This window comes from Siniperca chuatsi, linkage group LG9 (genome assembly GCF_020085105.1).
Source record: "Siniperca chuatsi isolate FFG_IHB_CAS linkage group LG9, ASM2008510v1, whole genome shotgun sequence".
Classification (NCBI taxonomy): domain Eukaryota; kingdom Metazoa; phylum Chordata; class Actinopteri; order Centrarchiformes; family Sinipercidae; genus Siniperca; species Siniperca chuatsi.
The window spans coordinates 10,975,384-10,998,845 of record NC_058050.1 but is presented as its reverse complement, the minus strand read 5'-3'; the positions used below and the strand labels follow the sequence as shown (position 1 = coordinate 10,998,845).

The window sequence follows — 23,462 nt, the reverse complement described above, 5'->3', positions numbered from 1 at the left end:
GGCACTTCTTAACCTGTTGTGGTCACTGTTGTGACCTTTGATAAGTTATTCTGACCAGAGTGGCACAACCTGAGCTCCAAACTGCAACAAACAAGAATACACCACATTGGATCACAATGCAAATACAAACAAAGGTCCATATTAGTGTTTATTTATTGTTTAGAAGATTAATGCAAAAACATGGTCAGACAAAATGGAATAATTAATTTTGCTTAGTTAAAAATGATGAGGCATTTTGTACAATTATTTTCACATCTTACTATGTGAGTCACGTTAAGGTTAATTAAACAGCAGTTTTGCTAATTTGTGCCAGAATTATAAATGAATAAATGAGGAATATTAAGTGTTGGCTTTGGCGTCAAAAAGGCATTTCCCCAATTTTAATTAATAGTATGGTCAATAAAGTCTTCTCGCCTCCTGCATATACAACCTTACTCACCTGCTCAAAGTGCATCAATGCATTAAGTGAAAAAAAATGTCTTTATCTTCTGAAAAATTTACATAATTCTACATACAGTTTAAACCGTCAGGGAGCTTCTCATTGACAAAGGCCTGCCACCGTGACATATGCCTATGTTCCAGCGGCATTTGCTTATATTCATAAGGTGTTTTATGAGCTCATATTTAGCATTTTAAGTCTTGGTAACACTGATAAAACAATGTCAGCAGACTCTAAATGAAGTGTCTGCTGCTGTGACATCTCAGGTTTTCCTTTAGCTTTTTACTTTAATGGTAGATTTTCCTCTCCAGTTCCTTTCTTTATTCTTAAAAATTCTGTCTTCATCTACTTATTCATTCTTAATTTTTTATGTTCAGTTCCTTATTTTGTTCTCAAATTCTGACATCAACTTATTTATTCGCAATCAAAATCGGCACCCCTCAGTGCTGCTTGGTTTTTGAAATCCGTAGTTAGTAGGTGTGATGATTCCAGTTCCCAGACACCCCCCTTGGTGATGGGGTTGTGTCCTGAATCAGGAAGTGGGGTGTTTGGGGTGGTTGCAGCGGAGTTTCATCTCAGCCAAAATACCCAGAGGAGAATAACAGAAACAGTCCAGTCTGAGCACAGACACTGTTGTTCCTTGTTCCTTTCTATTGCATCATTTATTCATGACACAGGATTATACAGCATTAGATTTGGTCTGTTTAAGATACAGTGAGCATGGTCTAGCTCTCTGGTCTCACTGGGTCAAGATTAACCCTGAGCTTTGTTGTAAGATTAGCATACGCTGTAATAGCTTAATGATGGATGAAATAGACAGTAATTTAACCTTGTACTTGGAAAAATGCTTCTTAACTCTACTGTAAATTACGTTTTAACCCCATATACAAAAATGAACTAGGAGACACTGTTAAAAGATGCTGCCTCTTATTCTCATACTAATTTAGACAAATTCACTAAAATTGTAAAACTGTTAATAACACGCAACTCTGCTCTGTGTCAAGTAAAATTATTTGTGTGTTTGTATGTGCAGCAATGAGTTGTAAAAGAGAGGGAGGTTTTTAAAATAAAGAGTGAAAAAGAGTGAGAGAGAGAGAGAGAGCAGGCTAATATTAATAGCCTCACTGACAGTAAGTGTTGGGTTCAGCACTCTGCGTTCAACCCGGTACAAGGGGAAGTCGGGAGGGGAAGTGAGAAACACAGTATCTTGATATACTGTCCCACCACTGTATTACTGACCACATTATCCCCCATGCTACTGTCTGTAGGCCATTTTGAACCATGAATCAATACACACCTTCCCTAGGTTTCCTGCGAGCAGGCAGTACAGCACAAGAGGCAGCACTTTGGGAACTTCACATTGCACCTGTTTTATGAGCTGGACAATCATTTTATATGGTGGATTTGGCTTTGGTATTGTACACTGCACATATTGATGATTTGAGCACACAATAGTCCAATGTAATACAATTGACACATATTATTAATTCTGTTTTGCATTACAATTTGTTTTAGAAGTTGGCAAGTTTGAAATGTGTGCATCTTGAAAGGAAGACATTACATTTTGGTGCAGATTCAGTGGTTGTTCACTAGATGTTGAGCAACATTGGACAGTTTTAGCCATGCCATATAATACCAAAACAGGAGGAGGAAGATGTATTGCTGGAATAACCACAATTTACCCTAATAATAGATTAACCAGATGTTTGCATCTACATGGTTGGTGACCAAATTAGCTTTTTGCAGAAGTCCATTTATTTGAAGGAAATCCTGCGGTCAGTGTTTGTGTGTTCTCTGATCCCGGGTTTTAGCCAGTATGGCAGCAGAGTGGAGCTTTTCTAGCTGATCGCCACTTCCCCCTTCCCCCTTCCCTTAAAGACACTGCATGCACTGCAAAGTCCACTGTTCTCTGTTCCACTGAAACAAATGTGTTTCTGCCACTGAAGTTCTTGCCTTTATAATTGTTGCACTGGACTGATGGTTTGTTATTTAAAATTGGCATCAGGTCAGTGGTGGTCAGTGGAGCAGGTTTGTCATCTTCTTCATATGTCACTGCTGCCCCCCAATGGTGAAAACCATGCTTGACCACCTGCTTGTTGGCATTGAAGAAAGTCAAATAAGAGTATTCTCTGTATTGCGTTGATAAAAGCACAGCAATAAGCTGATGTGAAAATTACCCTTTGCCATAGTGTCAGTGCTCTCTCATCTGCAACATGAGAAGCAACAGGATGAAGAGAGGAGAGATGAAGTGGAGAGGAGGGGGTGAAAGGAGAGAGAGAAAAAGGAGGAGGGAGACTGAGAGTTTATTATGCAGGTGGCAGATATAATTAGTTGGTCGTTGGGCAGATTTGCATGTTTTCACAAAAGGGAAGTAGCTGTGTGTGTGTGTGTGCGCGCACTTGTCAGGGAGAGAGAGAACAAGAGAGAAAAAAGTTTCAAATGGACAGAACAAAAAGTTGTCTTACAGTTTCAGACATTTGTAGTTTCAGACAAATAAAAAGGCTTATAGTGAGATGATACCATTGGATGATTAACAAAACAAAACTACTACACACAAAGAGGTATACAGACATGTACACAACCACACACATTCTCTCAAATCTCTACACAAATCTTCCTTTTTCACATCTTTTCTACAGTCTGCTGCCAAAATGCCCATTCCTTTTGTAATAAACACAATTAAAGACTTCAATATCTTCCCTCCCTCCCGTCACTGCTGTTGCCATAGGGACTGTCCCAATACATTATCAACCCAGGAAGTGATGTGGTCTTGTCATGAATGACACATGAGACATTTTAGTGCTGAGCTGCTCCCACGTAAACACCTTGAGTTAAATTTAGAATGAGCAAACACCTTGGGTCGACCTACTCTTATGTTAAACCACTGATTGGAAAGAATGAAATAATGTGGGCTAGATTCAACTTGTGAATGATTCAGCCACATTGTTTGTTGTACAGTGTGTAGGCCCGGTCTGTGACCTGAAAACACTCAACCCTAACCTGTTTCAGATCAACTCCCTGGCCATCCTCTTTCCCCTTCCGTCATCGAGATTCTGATCGCCTGCTTCACAAATGTCTATTATTCTGCTTCTGTCAGCATTTTCTGTCTGACACAGATTTAAGAATCAACCTTGCTGACTTATTTATCTGTGTGTCTTCCTGTTACAGATATCAGGATGTCAAAGGCACTAGAGGTGGAGAAAGTAGGGGCTGACTCACCATTGGAGGGCACAGGTAAGATGTGCTGCTGTTAGTGGTAGCAAATATACAAGGTATATACAGTATGTATATTGTATATAAAAAGTTGTACATACGTAATACCATATATCTCAGTTGTCTGTGTGTTCTGTGTGCTCTAACATGTGATCAATTTCTCACTTTTTCCTTTCCCTCCCACGTAGATTCAGAGCGGAATGGACCTGAATCAAATCACCAGGTACATCTGTCTCCTGTGATCACTGTGTTTTTTTGTCACCTTCTTCACCAACATAAGTGATGCACCACAAAAGATAACAGATATGACAGAAATTTGTATGGCTAATTATTTCCATTATCGATTAATTTGTCGAATCTTTTTAGTCCTTTAGTCTGTATGATGTGATAAAATAGTGAAAAATGCACGTCACAGTTTCTCAGAGGCGAAGATGACATCTTGAGTTTCTTGTTTTGTTCGATTAACAGTGCAAAATCGGAACATATTCGGTTGACAATTAAATAAAACAGAGAAAAGCAGCAAATCCTCACATTTAAGCAGTTGGAAGCAGTGAGTGTTTGGTATTTTTGCTTGATAAATCACTAAAACAATTGTTTAAAAAGAAATAAAATTGCTAAAAATTCGTTTTCTGTTGCTAAATCAACTATTTGTTGTAGCAAAGAAAATAGAAAAATAACAAATCAAATACATTTAAAATCATTTTTGGCAGTCATTTCTGATATGAAGTTTCTTATTCTCCTCCTGTAGGCTCAGTCAATGAAAGTCAATCCCTTTCCTCTTTCACCAACCCTGAGCAGCAGCAAAGTGAGTGTGACTGTGTGTGTGTGTGTGTGTGTGTGTGTGTCCATAGTTACTGAACTGTCTGTGCATGTCTTTGCATATGTCTGGGTCTATGTTTGTACATCTTTTGTGTTTTAGCGTCACACAATAGGATTATTGACAACATAGCTGCCTCAGCTTTGTATTCATTGCTATGCTTTCAATTGCTCTTTTGTCGTGTTAGACGTTGAGGTCCATAATGTGTCGACTCTCCACCCAGCCTTGAATGTAAACAAATTTACTGAGAGGAGAGAGTATGATGGCACTCTCCCTTCACAAAGCACACTCAGTAGTGAAATAAATCTATAATGCTACAACTCACCAAAAGGTAAAATTGTCCTAATTTGCATACCACTGGAGATATGCAAATCAGTAAAATGGAAGAGTCCCCCTCTTTCCAGTTCAAACATGCCTGATCCTGGGAGAAAAGATCCTTCATCCCTTTGTGCAAGAAAAAGAGAGACTAGTGGACTCTCAGTCCCTGAGAAAGACTACAGACACATTTTTGATAATCTGATCCGAAGCAGTTTTTAGCATTATCAGAAATCATTCATAAAATTTAAATAATCAACGCTGCCTATCATGATCTTAAATAGCCAGGTAGGCTTATGTATTTGTAGTTGTACATTTCTAATTGGCCTTTTTGACCAGTTCTAAGTTCTGGGAAGTTGTTATGTTTTTGATATTTGCTCTCTTTTTCTCCAATTGTGTTTTAAATGCAGGCATGCATTTTACAGTTTCTTGCTACCATTTATGTTTGAAAGGAGCAGTGTAATTACTCTTTTCAGCAATAGGTTAATGGGAATGTTCTGGGGGAATAAAGCTCATTTTGGGATTTATGTTTTGGATACATGTATGTTTTTTTAATTAATGTTTCTCTACATTTAGTCCTATTTTTTCTGTCTTCTACACAGAATAAGATGGAGGAGTGTGGTGAGATGTCCCCGGCCCTCTCTCACGGCCCGACCCCCTCACAGACGGCCCTGCAACATACACAGCTCATGCTTACCGGCTCCCAACTAGCAGGGGTAAGACAGACTTACAACTTATGCACACAGACACACACTTTGCTTTGCTTTTGCCTTGCTTGCTTCTCTTGTGCTGCTTTTTGAACACTTTGTTTCCTTCTGTCTCCCCCTGTCAATTTCCTTCTTTTCTTCTTTATCTTAATTCTCTCCTCTCCTCTCCTCTCCTCTCCTCTCCTCTCCTCTCCTCTCCTCTCCTCTCCTTTCCTCTGCTACTCTTTCTCTTCACCAGTTGACAGCTCTGTTGCCAGCACAGCAGCAGTTGTTGCTGCAGCAGGCTCAGGCGCAGCTCCTGGCTGCAGCTGTGCAGCAGTCCAGTGCAGCCCACGCCGCTCATGCTGCCCACGCAGCCGCCCAAGCCAATCAGCAAGCTCAGGCAGCCGCAGCAGCGAATCAGCAAGCCCAGCAGCAGCAGACGGGACAAACAGGGCAGCAGGCCCAGTCGCAGTCCCAGAGACAGGGACAGAGCACACAGGAACAGACAGCCCAAAGTGTTCCTGTCCCACCTCCTCCACCCCAGCTCACCCTCTCCCAGCCAATCCAGCTCACCGCCCAGGTACTGACTACCAATCAAAGCCACTTCCTGATGAGCGGCTTGATTGAGGAACCAGCCATGGAACGATTCTTCTTACGTGTCTATTGTACAGTATATTTCATGATTCACAGTTTCCACCTTGCGTGAATGCACGCTTTTTCCATTTCTTTTCTCTTACGTTATACAATGACAATGTTTTCCTCCTACTTCTATGTTTTCTGTACGTCCAAATCTGCTCCTCCCCTCAGCTAGAGATAGATAACATACTAACAAATTTTTTGTGTGACTGAGCCCTCTTTCTATCCTGATGAATTTATACATTTTCATTATCCCTCTGATCTGTCCATCCTCTCTTGATTGAACAGGACATCCAGCAGTTGCTGCAGCTTCAGCAGTTGGTGTTGGTGCCCGGCCACCCGCTCCCATCTCCTGCCCAGTTCCTCCTCCCACAGGCACAGCAGGGCCAGCAAGGTGGGCTGGCCTCTTACTGGAATACTTTTTTGGGTTTTTGGGTTTGTTAACACAAAATCCGCTTTTTTTTTGTTGTTGTCATAATTATAGTTTTTAATGTGCTTTCTTTTTCAGGACTCCTATCGACACCAAATCTTATTCCGCTACCTCAGCAAAACCAAGGGAGCCTGCTGTCCGCTCCAACTAGAATGGGACTCCAAGCACAGGTATGAGGAAACGTTCAAGCTTTAGTCAGTGGAAAAGGAAAACCCAGTCTCTGCACCAGTGATAAACAAACACTTCTCTCTTTCCCTTTCGTTCTGTCATTCCTCTTACGTCGTACCTGCTACAGCGAGATAAGAGTATGGAGGTGAGCGGTGGTGGAGGCATGACCACAGTGTCCTCAGTGACCTCTCACCCCGAAGAGCCCAGTGACCTGGAGGAACTGGAACAATTTGCCCGCACTTTCAAACAGAGACGCATCAAACTGGGCTTCACACAGGTAAGGAGAGACACCTACTGTGTATGTGTGAGTGTGCAAATAACATCATTATTGAATGTTTTGTGTTTTGACTTGTCTAAAACTGTAGTTCCTTCTTTTATCCCTCCGCCAGGGAGATGTTGGCTTGGCCATGGGGAAGCTGTATGGCAATGACTTCAGTCAGACCACAATCTCCCGCTTTGAAGCCCTCAACCTGAGCTTTAAGAACATGTGCAAGCTGAAGCCACTGCTGGAGAAGTGGCTCAATGATGCAGGTGAGCTCTCATCAAAGTAACAGTACTTTACATTCAGACTATCATATGTGTAAAGTACGTGCTTAGAGAGTATGGCAAGTATAATTAGTCTGACATTCGGTCTGTTTTTATGTTTTATGTTTTATGTTTGTTTTCCTTCATCAGAGACCATGTCCATAGACAGTACCCTGCCCAGCCCCAGCTCCCTGTCCTCCTCCTCTCTGGGCTTCGACGGCGTTCCTGGTCGCCGCAGAAAGAAGAGAACCAGCATTGAGACAAATGTACGTGTGGCCCTGGAACGCGCATTCATGACGGTAAGATGATTAACCTTATTATTTAATGAAGAAATTTAAATTCATTAGAAATTTGAAAAAGATGATTAAAGATTATAATTCACTCTAAAATTAATTAATTTGCTTTTCTTGGATTTTTGCCTGGCCCAAGTACTAAACTGAGGCGGATTCATTTAATAATAACTGATCTCAGCCTGCTTGATAATGTTTTTACAGAGTTGATATATTTAAATGAATTATAGTGATTTTGTAACAGAAAATGCTGTAATGACCACAGGACTTTTTAAAAGATTTTTAAGCATCCTCTTAATACTGGACAGTCATTTGTTAAATTGTTATTTTTCCGCAGAGCTTTTAAATGTCAGATTCTGCTCTTTGTGTAAATACAAATGATTTATGTCTTGGTGTTTTTAATGTTTTGAATCATGTGGCTGAAATAATGCACTGCTGAAATGATCTGAATTCCTGCCTCGCTCCTTTCTTGCAGAACCAGAAGCCTACCTCAGAAGAGATCCTGCTGATCGCCGAGCAGCTCAATATGGAGAAGGAGGTGATCCGGGTCTGGTTCTGCAACCGCCGGCAGAAAGAGAAACGCATCAATCCCTCCAGTGCCACCCCTCCCCTGCCCAGCCAGCCCCCCACTGCCCCGCCAACGCACAAACAGCCCTGCTACAGCCCTCACATGGTAAATATCCAACCTCAACATCACTGTTACACTTGTTAGTTTAATAGACACAATAGTTGGTAATGAACCTTGTGATTCAGCTGTCTGTAGTTTCAGAAACCTGAATCTATCTCTCTTTTTCTCTGCCAGATGTCTAGCCAGCTGTCCCAGGCCGTGACCAGTCTCAGCACAACAGTGACCACCATGTCCCCTGTCTGCCCTCTGACTTCCAGCCTCACCTCCACCCACCCCTCCCTCAGCTCCGCACCCTCCCCAGTGACTCCTCCTCCTCCCCCCCGCAGCACAGCCAGCCCAGCCACTCCCAGCCACAGCACACTCAACCTTAACACAGGGTAAGAGACTATACCCTAATCAGTAACTTCACAGCGGTTATGGTCAGGGCAAATGTGGGGTTTTAAAGCATCACTTCACCCAAATTATGAAAAGAAAACACATTTTCCACTTACCTTTAGCCATTCAGATAGTTTTCGTTTCATTTGGCCAGGTTTTAAGATTTATGTCTGTAAATGGGCACAGTATGCTTCAACAGAAGTGCTTGCCAGGTGGTCAAACAGCTTCTGAAACCTCCTCCCCCCACACCTTTCTGACTTTGGAATGAGGTTGCAGCGTTTGACAATATCTATAGCTTTCTGAAACTGACAATCCAATGTTCACGCCCACTTCATGCAGCCATTGACCAGGTGTGAGGAGGTGAGAAAGTTGGCAGGGTTTCAACTTTCCCTGAAGCCCTCTTTTTTCATTCTTTGCACAACTACTGCCATTTTGTGTATAAACGATTGCAGCACTATGAATGCCTTCCAGGAGAGGCTGTGTGAAAATGTGCACCATTATCCCCATATTTAAACAATTATCTTCCCTCTCTACTCTATTTTCACCCCACTTTCAAGTGTGACTACTCATTAGTCCTCCAACCTGGTTACTGTACTGTTACTACTGTAAGGACAAGAGTTCTTTTCAATCAAACCTGGCTTCGAGATTTCTGCCTCCACCCCAATACAGTGCAGGTGAATGGAATTTTGTTTGTGGTTTGAAATATTACATTTTAAAAATTTAAGAGCAACATCTCTCTGTCCCTGTTAGTCTGGATAATGTACAGAATACACACAGTTTTTACTGGAACTACTTTCTACTGAAGAAATAGTCTCAATTAATACTGTTAACAGTGTGTTCTAGAAATTATCCAGAGTAACTAATACAATATGTATTGCTGTTACATATGATTATATTATTATTATTATATAGTTTTTCACTGCTGTGAGTCCCACAGACAAAAGTCCATTTATCTCCAATGTATTGGTTTGGCAGCAACAAGATGTATATTGTAAAATCTGAATAAATTAAACCTAACCCACAGTATCTGCCTGGATAGATATCTGTTTTTTTATGATTTGGGTGAATTGACCCTTTATGTATTACAGCTATGTTTGGTTTTCTTTTGAGGTAAAATTCATCTGAATCATAATATTTATTGAAAGATTTGTTTCTCTGTCTGTGGTGGCAACCGCAACTGAAAACATTTAGACAAAACATTTAAACACACATAACAAACACTGCAACTACAGATAACCACACATTTCCATAAACATGCTCACCATGAATACTGCACTGCACCATGCTCGGTTCACCTGCAGTTTGTAGTTAAATGGTTGATACACACACACAATGATTGTTGGTGCACACACACTGATGTCTCAACATGCCATTGGGCGCCACTGCTTCCCCTGTGCAGCAGTGCTTTATAACCCTGTGTGTGTTTGTGTGTGCGGTTCTTGTGTTCACAGCTTATGGCGTATGGGTAAAAAGAACGGTGACGTGTCTAACTACATCACCGATTTTGCTGCAAACTTGAGGTGAATGCGAGACACACAATTAACTACAATACACTTTTGTTTAGTGCAGAAGGCTCTATGTTCTTGTATTGAATCACTTCTATCCTTTAACATAAATGCATAGTTAATGCGAGTTTAGGTGTTTTATAACATCTTCCAAGATGTTCTGTTTCTTTCTGCATTTCTAACCTCTTGTTTACACCTGTACAGCCAACTGTCAGCAAACTACTGCTCTTTATATGTGCTGGGCTCAATTTGCCCTCTGCTTGTCCTTGCTGCTAAACCTGCTTTTTTTCTCACCTTTTTCTCCTCTGCCTGTCTGTGTCCGTATATATGCTCGCATATGCGTGGTGCTGCCTGTGTGTGTGTGTGTGCGCGTGACAAAACAGGAACACTGTGATGGGAGTTAACACAGGGATGAACCAAGCCCTCCTAGGTAACAATCCCTTGGCCACTATCCAAGGTGTGTGTGTGTGTGTGTGTGTGTGTGTGTGTGTGTGTGTGTGTGTGTGGGAGAGACGGAGAGAGAGAGAGAGAGAGAGAGAGAGAGAGAGAGAGAGAGAGAGAGATACACTGAAATGGGTTTATTTCAGTAGAGTGAAACTTAGCATCAGCACCACTGATAAACAGAATATAATTTAGAGGTCAAGGCTGAGGTGGAGGTTATTATTTCATTACTGGAAAAATTCTAGAGTCACAGAATACATGAAAATAGCCAGAGAGTTTTTGTGTTCAGCACACTGACAATACATTTCCCTCCTCTCAAACACATACACAAACCTTTGTCTCCCGTACACGCCTACACGCACATAAATGCTCAAACTCAGCCACATACTGTGCACGACACATCCCCTCTCACACACCTTCCTACACTTGAGAACAATACAAGAATAGCACAGGAGGAAAAAAAAGTGTACAATCCTGCAAAAATGACCACAAAACAGTACCGACCGTTGTCAGCAGAGCTAATTTTTAATCATACTTTGTGGTGTGAGGGTGAGCAGGGGGAGAAAGATGTATTAAAAAGAGAAGTGTGATGATGAGTAATACGGTTATGCATGGTAGGTGAATCAAATCGCACTGGTAGACTACAGACTGGAGACATGGATGAATAGACAGAGTGTTTTTGCTCATCCACAGTATGAAGCAGGTGAGACAGAGAGAGAGGAAGAATGGACTTATTTCTCATATGTTGCCATTGACATCCATTAATCCATCCCATCAAGTGTCTAAGTGTGAGTGACAATGGTTACGTTAATGTGTGAGCTAAGTTTTTGCATGTGTGTCTGTGCTGTCTCAATCATCTTTAGCCTTTCATCTCTTCGTCATTGGTCAAGTCAAATTCATCATAAAACACTTTAACGCAGATAAAAACGCTGTTGTTGGGGATGTTTCTTGCACCTCATATAGTTGTTTATTTTTATGTGAATATGTACACCAGTAATGGACATGATGACTTAAATGTTTAAACCATCAACTTTAAAAATCAAGTTTTGGAGTCACAGAGCAAGAGCAAAATTTTGAACTCACCATTTCACACCGCTTTCATGCTCAGCACTCACACACCAAGAGATCGATCGCTGAGGAGGCAGAAATAACAGTTTCTTCACAAAAAGTAGCCTCAACAAACCATAATGCAGTGCACCCACAAGACATTTTGAGCCTTTGAGTAGTAGGGGTGCTTAATACCTTATATCCAATGAAAAAAAAATCTGTTTTGCTGTTGCAATAATAAACATGCGTTCACATGTAGCATTTTGTGTGTGAAAGAAGCGCTGCATGAAGTGCTGTTCACAGCCAATCATCAACCTTGTTTCCATAACAACAGACCACTCATGTCACCTTACCTGTTACTGTGCTCTATCACGCATTAGTTATTAGTTTAGCTTGCTACAGATATTAGACAATATTCAGTTATTACAATGAGCGTTTATTCCTATTGACACAATGTTGAAATTGAGGTTTTTTTGGAAAAGTTAAACATTTCCCAAACGTTCCCAAACATCCCCCCACCCACCCACACCAAAAAAAACAGACAGGTGCGTGCAGCACTTTTTACCTTATGGCCGCTCCTTGTGATTTCCATTCAAAAGAGGTGGTGACAGTTATTCGCCACCTACTTCTGCTGAATGCAATAAGTTCAGGCACTTTCTGTGGCTTGGCTGTGTTCTGTAGGAAATGATTAACTTGAGTAGTGGTAGATGAGGAAGCCTGAGTTGATAGACCAAAAACATAAATTAAAACACTTTATAACAGCAAGGACAACAAGTAGTGGAGGACTGCGTTTGTTTTTCTTTTTGAAGGCTCTGAAGGAAGAGGAGAAGGGAGGATAAGTTTAAACCAAACATTTACCTAAGAAGGAGACGGAGGAGGAATACACAATGCCAAAAAATACTATGCCAAAAATGCCAAATAATACCAAAAAACTAAAATTAAAATAAAGCTGATTCTGGAATACTGTAAAAGTGGAATATACCTTTAACATTTTTCTCTTCTTTCTCCCTCCCTCAGCCCTAGCAGCCAGTGGTGGCCAGCTGCCTCTTTCCAGTCTTGAGGGGGGCAGTAAGGTGATGCTGGGGGCCTCTGGGTGCCAGGGAGGGGGCCTCCCCTCCTCCCTCTTCCTCAACCACCCCGCCCTCCTCCACATGGGCCAGAACCCCGGCGCTGGACTGATCAGCGCCGCCATAGCCAAAGCCTCCCAGCCCTCCCCCTTCCCCTTGGCCAGCAGCATCAGCCCCACCCCCTGCTCCCCCTCCCCCTGCTCCAGCCCCGCCTCTTCCTGCTCCTCCAGCGAAATGGCACACAGCCCGCCCTCTCTGGGCGGAGCCAAGATTGAGTGACCGCGCCAAGGGCCAATCAGAGAGGAGCAGGAAGGAGGAAACAAGAACTTCGCCTTTCACACCAAAGCTATCTCTTTCTTTCTCTTGCGCTCTTCTTCCGTTATTTTTTTCGCAATGGCTCTCTCGCTCTCTTTCTCTCCCAGTCTTTCGATGCCAAAAATACACAGAATGAAAGAGGAGAGAGGGAGGGAAAGAAGTGAAAGAGGGGAGAAGGGGGGAAAGGGGAAGATTGAAACCAAAAATCTTTATCTATCCAAACAGATGGGGAGGAGGCAACGTGGGACCTTTTTGTTAATAATGCGTGATATCGACATGACGCCTCTCCACTCTTTCTCTCTGAAGGAAAACAAACCAATGACTCTTTAACAAAGAGACGGAAGAGACGGCAGAGATGCATGTCGGAGTGCATAAACCAAAAATGACAAAAGATAACTTTACTATGTGACAAAGGAATGGCGGCAAGGACAAAAAATGGAGAGGAGGACTGTGCTTACGTTTTCCTTTTTTTTTCTTTTTTCGAAAAGCTGCGGGTCTGAAGGAAGAGGAGTAGGGCGGATAAGTTTAAACCAAAAATTTACCTGAGGAGGAGGCGGAGGAGGAATACACAATGACAAAAAAAAAAAAACGACAACCATACCAAAATCCCAAATACCAAAAACCAAAAATACGGAGAGAAAAGCTTTATTCAAAGGACGTGTAAATACTGAAGCTATCCAGGACCAGGACTCTACTGCTACTGCTACTCACACACATACAAACACACACACACATCAAGAGCCAATCCATCCTGCCATTGACTCATCTCGTCTGTGTCAGCTCATGTGTCTCCTATAGGTTTTCATGCTAGATATTTTGGATAATTTTGTAAACGATTGTTACTGAACGGGTGAAGAGGTCATGTATAAATGATTGTCAGTACTACTGTACCTTCATGTTTTAGTCTCTTTACCTACCTCTGGTTCTAAGAGCATAGAATAGCTTTCCTCTCCCCTTTTCATTTCAGATTTCCTTGACAGAGGCCTGTTTTTTGGACTTTGAGAAATACAGTTGAGATTTGTTTTTTGATTATTTATTAGTGTCATTTTACAATCCAGCTCCTATTTATTGTTGCAGCTTTTTTTAGTGTTAGATTTTGGGGTTTGAATTATCATCAGTGTCATCATCATTGTCTTCATCATCTGCATTTATGTTGTAAACGTGCATTGTTTTTGTTTTTAATGTGACTATTCTGCAAGAACAGAGATGACGATGGTGTCTTCAGTCCTCACCAAGTGCCATAGATCCAAAATAGAGTTGGCACACTGCGAGTTGATTTCAAGGTGTGAATGAATTTATTAAGACCTAAACATGTGACATTTTGTGCTCTTAATCAGACCACTCTTTCCTCACTTTTAAAGATAACCCATTATTGGTGACTCCGTGGCTAAATGAACATGCCCTGGAAACTTCACACACTGAAAATTACGTTTGTTAAGAGTGTCGACCACTTTGAAAGTATGAAATAGAGCTGTGATTGGAGATTTAAAGTAATAACCGTTGAGACTGAAGGCTAAGTCAATAAAGCCTAGTTTAGTCACAGCCGGCTCTCATTCCTGTCTCGTCAATCGGTATAGACGCTCCGACACCTGTCTGTCTAGACATGTTTACTGATATTTGTCTGTTTCCATCATCACTCCATCAATCACATTTCACTGTCATTTTCCACCTTAGACTGCCATTAATTCTCAAATGGAAACCAAAGCATTCTCGAGGCTGTCTCAAGCTCTTCTTAAAGAGCCTCAGCCAAGACATATGAATACAATAAAAACACATAGGGGGGCTGAGAAAACGACGTCATCAACTGGAAGCCCCCTGATGTAATCCCCTCCACCTGGCCCGTCCAGAAACCCACGGGGGAAGCTTTATTTAGGGAACTGATCCTTTTCTCCGAACCCCCAGAAAGAAGGGTACACTGAGACAGGCGAAGGAGGGACACACTGTAGTGAGAGGAGCAGGCGTCACACTTTTTGTAAGAGGATACCAAAAATAAACCCAAACCAAAAAAAAAAAACACAACCCAAGGAATGACAGAAGCAAACCAAAAAGAACCCTAACCAAATGTGGCTGGAGGGAGGAGGGGAGGAGGACAAAGTGCAGGTGTTGAAGGAAGTGAAGCCGTCGCATCACTCTGTCTGTCTGTCTGTCTGTCTGTTAGCTTTAGGGCTGAAGCATTCGCCCCACTCTGAAACTGTGTAGCATGGATGGAGGGATGGATAGACAGGCAGATAGACAGGCGAGCAAAAGAAGGACAGACAATTCCTCCCCTCCCCTGCCTCTCACTCTCTCCAGCTCAGCTCTCTGGTCCTGGATGGAGCTAAACGCAAATGACCTCACTGAACTGAAATCTTCTAAAAATTTGTTTTTATTTTTCTGTTGGTTGGTTCTGATTGTTTTATCTCTGCTGTGTCTCTTGATGCCGTTTTATGTACTGTACTTTAGTGCTTATTACTCATTTGGAATAACGTACTCGCTTACTTACTACAAGAGCTCCTTATTTTTTTCGTAGTCGTGCTAGAGATTTTTATCAGGTGGTTGGAAAAAATACTGTGAAAATTTAGCTTCCAGATTTTTATTAGATAAAAGAAACAGACTGTCTTGGCCGAAAAAAAGACACACAAAAAGCCAAAAACAAAGAGTTAAATAGCAAACCTTAAAAATGCCAAACCAAATACTGAACCAAACCAAACACAGTAGAGAGGAACAGGAACTGCCTTCTCTGCATGAGGGCACAGAAATGGGTTAAAGTCAATTTGTCTGAGGTGAAACTGCATTTTTCTGTATGTAAGTGTTAATGTGAGGCCAAATGGTAAAAAAAAAGAAGAATTAATAGGGTCTGCAGTGATGTCTTGTCATTAATTTGGACCCCAGCAACATAATTAACACTTCAGATACAGAACAATACACACAGCAGCGGCCTCAGTCAAGTTGACAGTTTGAGTTGGACGTAAACATATCCAAAGAATATTTGGTTTGATCCACACGAGAAAAACAGTCGACACACAAGAATCGTTTCACAAACCAAACTTTAGATGTGGGGTTTGCACCATAAAGGTGAAACCTTTTCTCCACATTGACTCTTAGACGGAATGTATCTGTTAGTGCTTCTATAGATTTTGTAGAAAAAAAGATCTATGTTCTACTGCTTACTTATCGCTAATGTATTAAAAAGAAAAAACCTACAAAAAAGACTTTGAGAAAAAAAGATCCTAAAAAACGTTGATGATAATAACTTGATTTTAGACCAAAAATTTTAACTATCTCTCTTTGGACTTTTTATTTATCCTTATTAATAATGATTTAGACTTTTGATTGTACTATTTATTCAGGGTAGGGTTGATTAATTTGCTTGTTATCTTTTTTGCCTTGCTATTTATTTGTTAATTTATTTCTAGAGGTGCTTTTTTCATATTCTGGGATGTATTTGTGGTGGATTTTTTTGCCCCCTGCTGAAGTTCTTTCTTACTTCTTTAAACCAAATAATACCAGAAATGCAACCACGGGTCCTGTAGGGACTTAATAAGAGAATATGGCTGATTGGACGGTCAGCCATAAAGATGTTCTCTTCCTCACTGAGACGGCTCTCCTTTTAAAGGGGGAGTGTAGTGAGAGGCAGCACTGTGTCGATGAAAACCTCATAATTTACAGGACTTTTCAGGGGACACAAATTAATTTGGTATAGGCTTTCTGGACAGACACATGCCTTTGTGTCTCCTGATAATAGGGCAAAAAAAGGCAAGTTGAAATTCTGTTTCGGTGGAGAAAGCATAAATATGATTTATGTGTGAAAAACTGCATGAGGTTTTCTTCTGAGACACGGTGCTGCTCCTGTTCTCTATATTTTCTCCACAGGGAGAACACACTGAAAGCTTTACAGCTACACAACCAAAAACACAAAAGAAGAAGATCAACTGGGGCAAAGGCTAAAGTTTATTACATGATAGAGAGGAAAGAAGGAGGCAAGAGAGAAGAGGGTGATTTTGGATTCCCAGCGGTAAATCGCCCTCTAACTTCTCACTTAGTGTTTGTCTCTTCTTCAGTTGTTTGTCTCTTTTTGTTTCCACTTTTCTATGTTAGTTTAAACTTTTTTCTTCATCCACTGTAGGATGTAAAAGAGAGATAGTTCATCATATACCTCATATTCTTTGATGATAAACCAAATAGATGAATGCTTTAAAATGCGGGGTTCAAGTGGGGATCAGGGTACCGGGATGGTACATGTGGACAGTGTGTTCATGTGGAGCAGACACAGGCTAGGTCAAAGGTCAAAGGTTGTTGTCCTAATGGAGATAAACATAGAGGTTTGGGATTGATCTGTGAAGTAACAGATCATTGAATAGATTGCAGTTTTTCTCCATGGGATTCAGAAGGTGCCATTTAAGGTCAAAGGGCCGCACTGGTTCATGCTCCGGTCTACACACACACACACACCTTGTCCCCCTGGAAAACACCTCCCCCGCTGTCTGTGTTGAGCTTTGAACACAGCCCTCTCCTCATATCTGACCCTCACTGCTTCCTCCATGTCAGACACGGACTGTGAGCTTAAAGCTGCTCTTTGGCACAGATCTAGGATCAAATCTGGATCAATTTTTGGCTTAAAAAAGCGTCGTGCCTCAGAGCAACTTTATCACAAAGGTCGCCGAGCCCTCTCTCGCCTTTAGGTCTTCATTGCCTGATGAGGGGACATATTGACCAGCTGAAGTCCATGTGCATGAGGGAGTGCCGTGGGGCAGGTAACTGGGGAACGGCTGAGACCAGGGTTGCTAGGTGACACATACAGACACTTCTCATGACTCAGTGTGTGTTGAGACGTTGGAAGTTGGAAGGAGAGGTGTGCATTTGATCAAACCGAGAGTCCATCTTCTTGTTTTGCTCTCTCTGTCTCTTCGTGTATTCAGAGGAAATGGAAGCAGAGCCGCGTCACTCTGCTGAGTTTCTGACGAGGCACTTTTTTGTGAACCTTAGGGTTTGAGGGACCGGGTGTAAAGTGTAGATCAATGTGGTGGGGATACCCCCCTTAGTGAATGATACCAAAGTCAATGCCCTGCCATGGGATCCTGCACGATGTACACGCTCCCTAAAATCCTGCGGTCCACCCGAGTGTTCAGAAACTCCACTTTCCTCCATATGGCTCAAGCGCCGGTAGATTCATTAGTATTTCTCTCTCCACACAATCACATAGACTCGATGGGCATTCCAGCACCTAACTCCCCATACAACCACAAATTGTGGTTTTTACAATTATATTTTTGTACAGTGTAAACAAACTATGTAACATCTCAATTACTAAGCTTTAGGGTGCTGGTACAGGCGTTTTTCATTACCTGTGGACTGTAGTGGTGTTCAATGAATTTATCTTTAACACCATATTCAAACTAAACTGACTATATCGAATCAGTAGCTTTTAGCTGTGGAGCTCCCCTCACTGGTGATTGAGAGCGCTGTTTTTTAGCTCAGCCTTGATTCACAGTAAGTTACTGCCTGGTTAAAGTCTTACTGAAAGACACTGAAAGCCACATAAAAGATTGTGATGTGATAACACTGTTGCAAAGAAGTGTTTGCTGAGCTATTAACCTTAAAAACAGAGCAGAACTATAGGCCTAGTCTTGTGCTAAACTGGAAGTAACAACTTTAACCAGCAAAAGACAGAACTTAGTACTGCAAATGCATTTGCTTAGCTTAGAAAAAAGTTAACATCAGTCAATGACTACGTATCTTTGAACTGAACTGAACAAAACAATTTGAATCAGCAAAGTGATTCATAATTTCCACCCATTTGGACAGAGCGAGGTTCCCCGCATTTCCACTCTTTATGCTAAGCTAAGCTAACAATCTCCTGGCTGTAGCTTCATATTTACTGTACAGATGTGAGAGTGGTATCAATCTTCTCATCTGACTCTTGATAAGAAAGCAAATAAACATCTTTCCCAAAATGTCAAACTATTTCTTTAAAGTGCAAGAATCAAGGTTTGAAATTGACTGAAACCGTGTCAAGATAAGAAAAAAAAATCAGTCTAAAAGCAAATATCTCTGGATAGAAGGCATGAGAGATGTAATGTCACGAGAGACACCACGAGCAGAGCAAAGAAAACAACAACAAGCAAACAGCTTCTTCTTCCTCCACCCACTCTCATCCACACATACAAGCTTCTTCCTCTCCTTCATCCCTTTTTTCTTCTTTCTTTCTCTCCTCTACAATACAGCTTTAGTCCAAAGGTCTCTCCAGCAACACAAACAAAGTGAGTCAGATGTAAAAGAATAAAACCAAAGAGCTCTAACTTGACCTTCTCTTCAACACAAAGCCTCCACTGCATCTCACCTCTCTCTGTCCATCCCTTCCTGTCTGCTCTCCTTTAACTCTTCTGGCACCTAGCGAGCCGGTCTTTGAAGCATTAACCTCAACTATCCAAAGGAGAATAATAATAATGATAATAATGATGATAATTAAGATGATGATGAAATGTATATTTTTAAGTATTTGTCATTGGAAAAATAATCTTAAGCTTCTCATAATTATGATGATCATGATGATGAAGATGACAACGATGATGATGATAATGAAGTTTTTCTTGGTATCTTTGTAGCTGTTCTGATCCTTCTTAAGTTCTTGTCCTTTCTGCTCGTGCTGCCAGAGAGTACTGCTTAACTCCCACCACCCCCCCCTCCCCCACCCCTCCCCCCCCCCCCTCCCCTTTTCATTTGCTCATTTGGATGTTTGTCTATGCCCGTATGTGTGTGTGTGTGTGTGTGTGTGTGTGTGTGTTTGTGAGAGAGAGAGAAAGTGTGAGCTGTCAAACATTGACAAGGGGAAGTTTAAGATTTTCTCTGGAAGAGGGGAGGGCTTCAGTCTATTACATTTCCACCTGTGAGCAAGCGCATGTGTGTGTGTGTGTGTGTGTGTGTGTGTGTGTGTGTGCGTACGTGACGGGGTTGGGTGGGTAGTTTGTTGCCGGAAAGCGGGACAGGTGTGGTTTGCTGCAGCAATTTGCAAAAAAGACTAAATGATTCCTTGTTCTTTGGACAACAACAAGCCCCCACACATGACCTCTCAACTGTAACGTACGGTTTGCCAACTTCCTAGTACATGTAGCTTTAATTCCCCCTCACAACAGTCAGCTTGTTTCCTTATTGTGTGTGTGTGTGTGTGTGTGTGTGTGTGTGTGTGTGTGTGTGTGTGTGTGTGTGTGTGTGTGTGTGTGCAGGTATGGTTGTATTGCCATCACTCCTCCCTTTGTGTCTTCCATCCTATGAGCAGCCCCCCCTCCCAATCCCCCATTTCCCTTTCTGTCTCCCCCCTTCTTCTCCCTTGTGGTAGCAAGTTAGCCTTTTAGTGTATTTATCTTGAAAACCCAAAAAAAAAAGAAGAAAAATAACTCTACTTGTTCATTGTACAGTGTTGTTCATTTTAAGTCATTTTTGTAACTGAAAGTGTTTCATTCATCCAATAAAACAGGAGACAAAAACTGTACAGATGATCCACCCTTCTGCCTCTTGTCTTCTTTTTAGCATTTTCTACCGAGCTCTATTCTGTATATCCATTTTCATTTTGAACCACAGGTTTCACTTGGTTTGGAGAAACGTCATCTCCATGTCATGCTGCTTTTTAACCAGAAGAGGATGCTGTTAGACTTATCTTTCCCAACAGAGGCCAGATCAACCTCCATTCATGGCCGATGTCTCTGTTACTCTTTGACACCGCTCAGTTATGGAGGACCACAAGTGTCATTCAAATAGTTCAAATAATATAAAGCATTCATTAACTGATATGTAATTGGACAATAAAAACAGTAATTAATGATGGATTTTAGAAAATTAATTAATCCATAAATAAATAGACTAAATTTCAATTACAATTTAATTTAATTAATTGATATTTAAATGAGTTGTAGAATTTCTTCAACTCTTTTCTTGCAGTCTGAGCCGGGACACCACAGAGTTCTCAATGATAATGGAGAGTTCATGGATGGGACATGCCTTCCCTGGCAGGAAGAGCAGCTCAGTCTTGTCAATATTGAGCTTCAGGTGGTGTGCAGACATCCACTGAGAGATGTCAGCCAAACATGCAGCGATTCATGCTGCCACCTGGGTTTCAGACTGGGGAAAAGACAGAATTATTTGTGTGTCATCTGCATAGCTGTGGTAGGAAAAGCCATGCGAGTGAATAACAGAGCCAAGTGACTTGGTGTAAAGAAAAATAAGGAGGGGACCCAGAACAGAACCCAGAGGGACCCCAGTAGTGAGGTTATAAGGTTCAGACACAGATTCTCTCCAAGTTACCCAATAAGTGTGACCCTTGAGGTAGGATGTGAACAGAGAGAGTGCAGAGACTCCTAGTTCTTGGAGGATGGCGAGGAGTATCTGGTGGTTCACTGTGTCAAACACTGCTGAAAGGTCCAGCAGGATGACGAGACGGCAGTCTCAATTGAGTGTCTTGAAACCAGACTGGTAGGGGTCATGAAGGTTGTTCTGGTGGAGAAAGTTGACTTGAGACAGCATGCTCAAGTGTTTTAGAAAGAAATGGAAGAAGAGAGATAGTTATAATCAGTTTATCATTTAGGTCATTGTTCGAGCAAAAATGCAAAACACTTGCAGCTTCAAAAATGTGAGAATGTGTTGCTTTTCCTTGTCTTGCATCGTAATAAATTATCTTTGTGTTTTGGACTGTTGGTCGGACAAAACAAGATGTTTGATGATGTGACTTTGGGTTCTAGGAAATTGTGATTGTTTTTGTTTTTTTTACTGTAAAAAGTAACCAACAGATTAATTGATAATGAAAATGATTGTTAGTTACAGTCCTAATATGGTTGCAAACTGTTATAATGTACTCTAGTTCTTTTTAAACTTACATATCAGTATTTGTTACTGATTCTTAATAATGTTTTTGTTTATGTCTTTGCATTTTTGAATGTCATACACACATTGTGTTGTACAACTAACAATACATTTGTGAGAGTTTTAAGGTATAACTTGAGCTTGTGTCAAAATGTATCTGCACAACAATTTCTAAAAGATCTATTTTATCTTAACACTAACACTGGGTCAAAACAACCCACTGTCTTGGGTTTGATTGGTGACCTCAGTGGTTTTCTACCCATGGGTAGATAGTTAACTCAGTATTGCATCAACTCTATATTGACCCAAACTGGATCAATTTTAACACAGTGATTATAGATACTTGGAGTGAGAGGAACTCATGTAGGCGAGCGCTGCAAAGTGTCATCTTTTGTCCCCACACCCTGCATATAAGTTGTCACCCAGCAGACTTCTTGGTGGGGAGTCAGGTCATCTTCATCTCTCCCTCCATTTATTTTCTTTCAGCTGAGTCAGGGGACATCTGCTAATTAACAAACAGCATTGCATACATTTGGTCTTCTCTTCTCATCCAGAAGTGTATCTTTGTCTCTCTGTCTGACTGTTTTTGTTGTCTCCTTCCACATTCTCCTTCTCCTCCTCCTCCTCCTCCTCCTTCTACTCCGGCTCATCGCCCTCCCTCTTTTGTTAACTGCCTCTCCTTCGGTCTGTCTCCCTCTCCCGCTCTCCTGCTCCCCCCTGCTGTGTGGCACAGTAGGTGGATGATTAGGTAGGATGCTGGAGTGTGTAAGTGTGACAGCTTTCAGACACCCACCTCCGAGTTGAGTCACGGATGGCGGTGGTGAGCATGTGATCCTATCACCAGGGTGACTCGGATAGATCTGTGTTGCTGTGTTGTTGCATCGATATGTAATATTTGTTCTTTTCCAAAAATGTAGCCATTTTGTGAGATATCTGCCGTTAATATTGATATATCTCTAAAATCCAAACTGTAACTTTGATTTAAATTGTTCCTATTGTTCATCACATTTACTCAATGGTGGAATGTAACTAAGTACATTTACTCAAGTACTTAAGCACACATTTGAAGTACTTGTACTTTACTTCCATTTTGTGTTACTTTATACTTGTAATCAATTACATTTCAGAGGGAAATATTGTACTTTTTACTCCACTACATTTATTTAACAAGTTACTACCCAACAGTATATACAATAATTAGAATTAGCTCCACTTCAACCCACAGCAACAACAAAATACAAATTACATATTAATGCATCAGTATTAATAATCCATTAATATAACACTCACAGGGGGCAGTTTGCTGCATAATGAGTACTTATACTTTTGATACTCAAAGTACATTTAGCTGTTAGTACATATGTATTTTTACTTATGTAAGATTTTGAGTGCAGCAGGACTTTACCTGTAATAGAGTGTTTTTACATTGAAATATTGTTTGTTTTACTTAAGGAAAAGTTCTGAGCAGAGCCAGGGTTTTAGAAATACTGAGGTCATGAGTCCAAAATTCCCCCAATGTACCCACCACCCCAACCACCACCAGACACCATAAAGAATTAGGATTTTTCATATTTTATATTTAAATTTAAAAATAACCCAAAACAACCACTATGTATACGTTTTTATTTGTAAACTCCCCTCAGGTTGAGCTTTAAGGTTAATTCTTGACCTTGGAAATAGTAAATTCTTAACTTAACTTCTCCACTTACTAGATTTCTTTCTTTCAGCCA

The 23,462-nt window shown here is 41.2% G+C and overlaps 1 protein-coding gene across 19 annotated transcripts in view; it reads left to right on the top strand.

The window, feature by feature from the left end:
- The window catches only part of pou2f2a (POU class 2 homeobox 2a), a 66,159-nt gene extending 45,784 nt beyond the window's left edge, over positions 1 to 20,375 (top strand). For 3 of the 19 annotated variants that reach the window (XM_044208906.1, XM_044208902.1, XM_044208905.1), the window contains exons 2-15: positions 3,608 to 3,673; positions 3,841 to 3,875; positions 5,387 to 5,500; positions 5,730 to 6,053; positions 6,398 to 6,503; positions 6,618 to 6,709; positions 6,835 to 6,984; positions 7,097 to 7,238; positions 7,383 to 7,531; positions 7,998 to 8,195; positions 8,325 to 8,527; positions 9,977 to 10,045; positions 10,414 to 10,487; positions 12,536 to 20,375. In XM_044208906.1, coding sequence (XP_044064841.1) covers positions 3,608 to 3,673; positions 3,841 to 3,875; positions 5,387 to 5,500; positions 5,730 to 6,053; positions 6,398 to 6,503; positions 6,618 to 6,709; positions 6,835 to 6,984; positions 7,097 to 7,238; positions 7,383 to 7,531; positions 7,998 to 8,195; positions 8,325 to 8,527; positions 9,977 to 10,045; positions 10,414 to 10,487; positions 12,536 to 12,864 — 2,051 coding nt within the window. In that variant the 3' untranslated portion in view covers positions 12,865 to 20,375. Of the gene's footprint in view, positions 1 to 3,607; positions 3,674 to 3,840; positions 3,876 to 4,400; positions 4,458 to 5,386; positions 5,501 to 5,729; positions 6,054 to 6,397; positions 6,504 to 6,617; positions 6,710 to 6,834; positions 6,985 to 7,096; positions 7,239 to 7,382; positions 7,532 to 7,997; positions 8,196 to 8,324; positions 8,532 to 9,976; positions 10,046 to 10,413; positions 10,488 to 12,535 lie in introns of those variants that run through there. The other 16 variants (XM_044208899.1, XM_044208901.1, XM_044208908.1 and 13 more) reach the window with 11 other exon arrangements.
- The last annotated feature ends 3,087 nt before the right edge of the window (positions 20,376 to 23,462 follow it).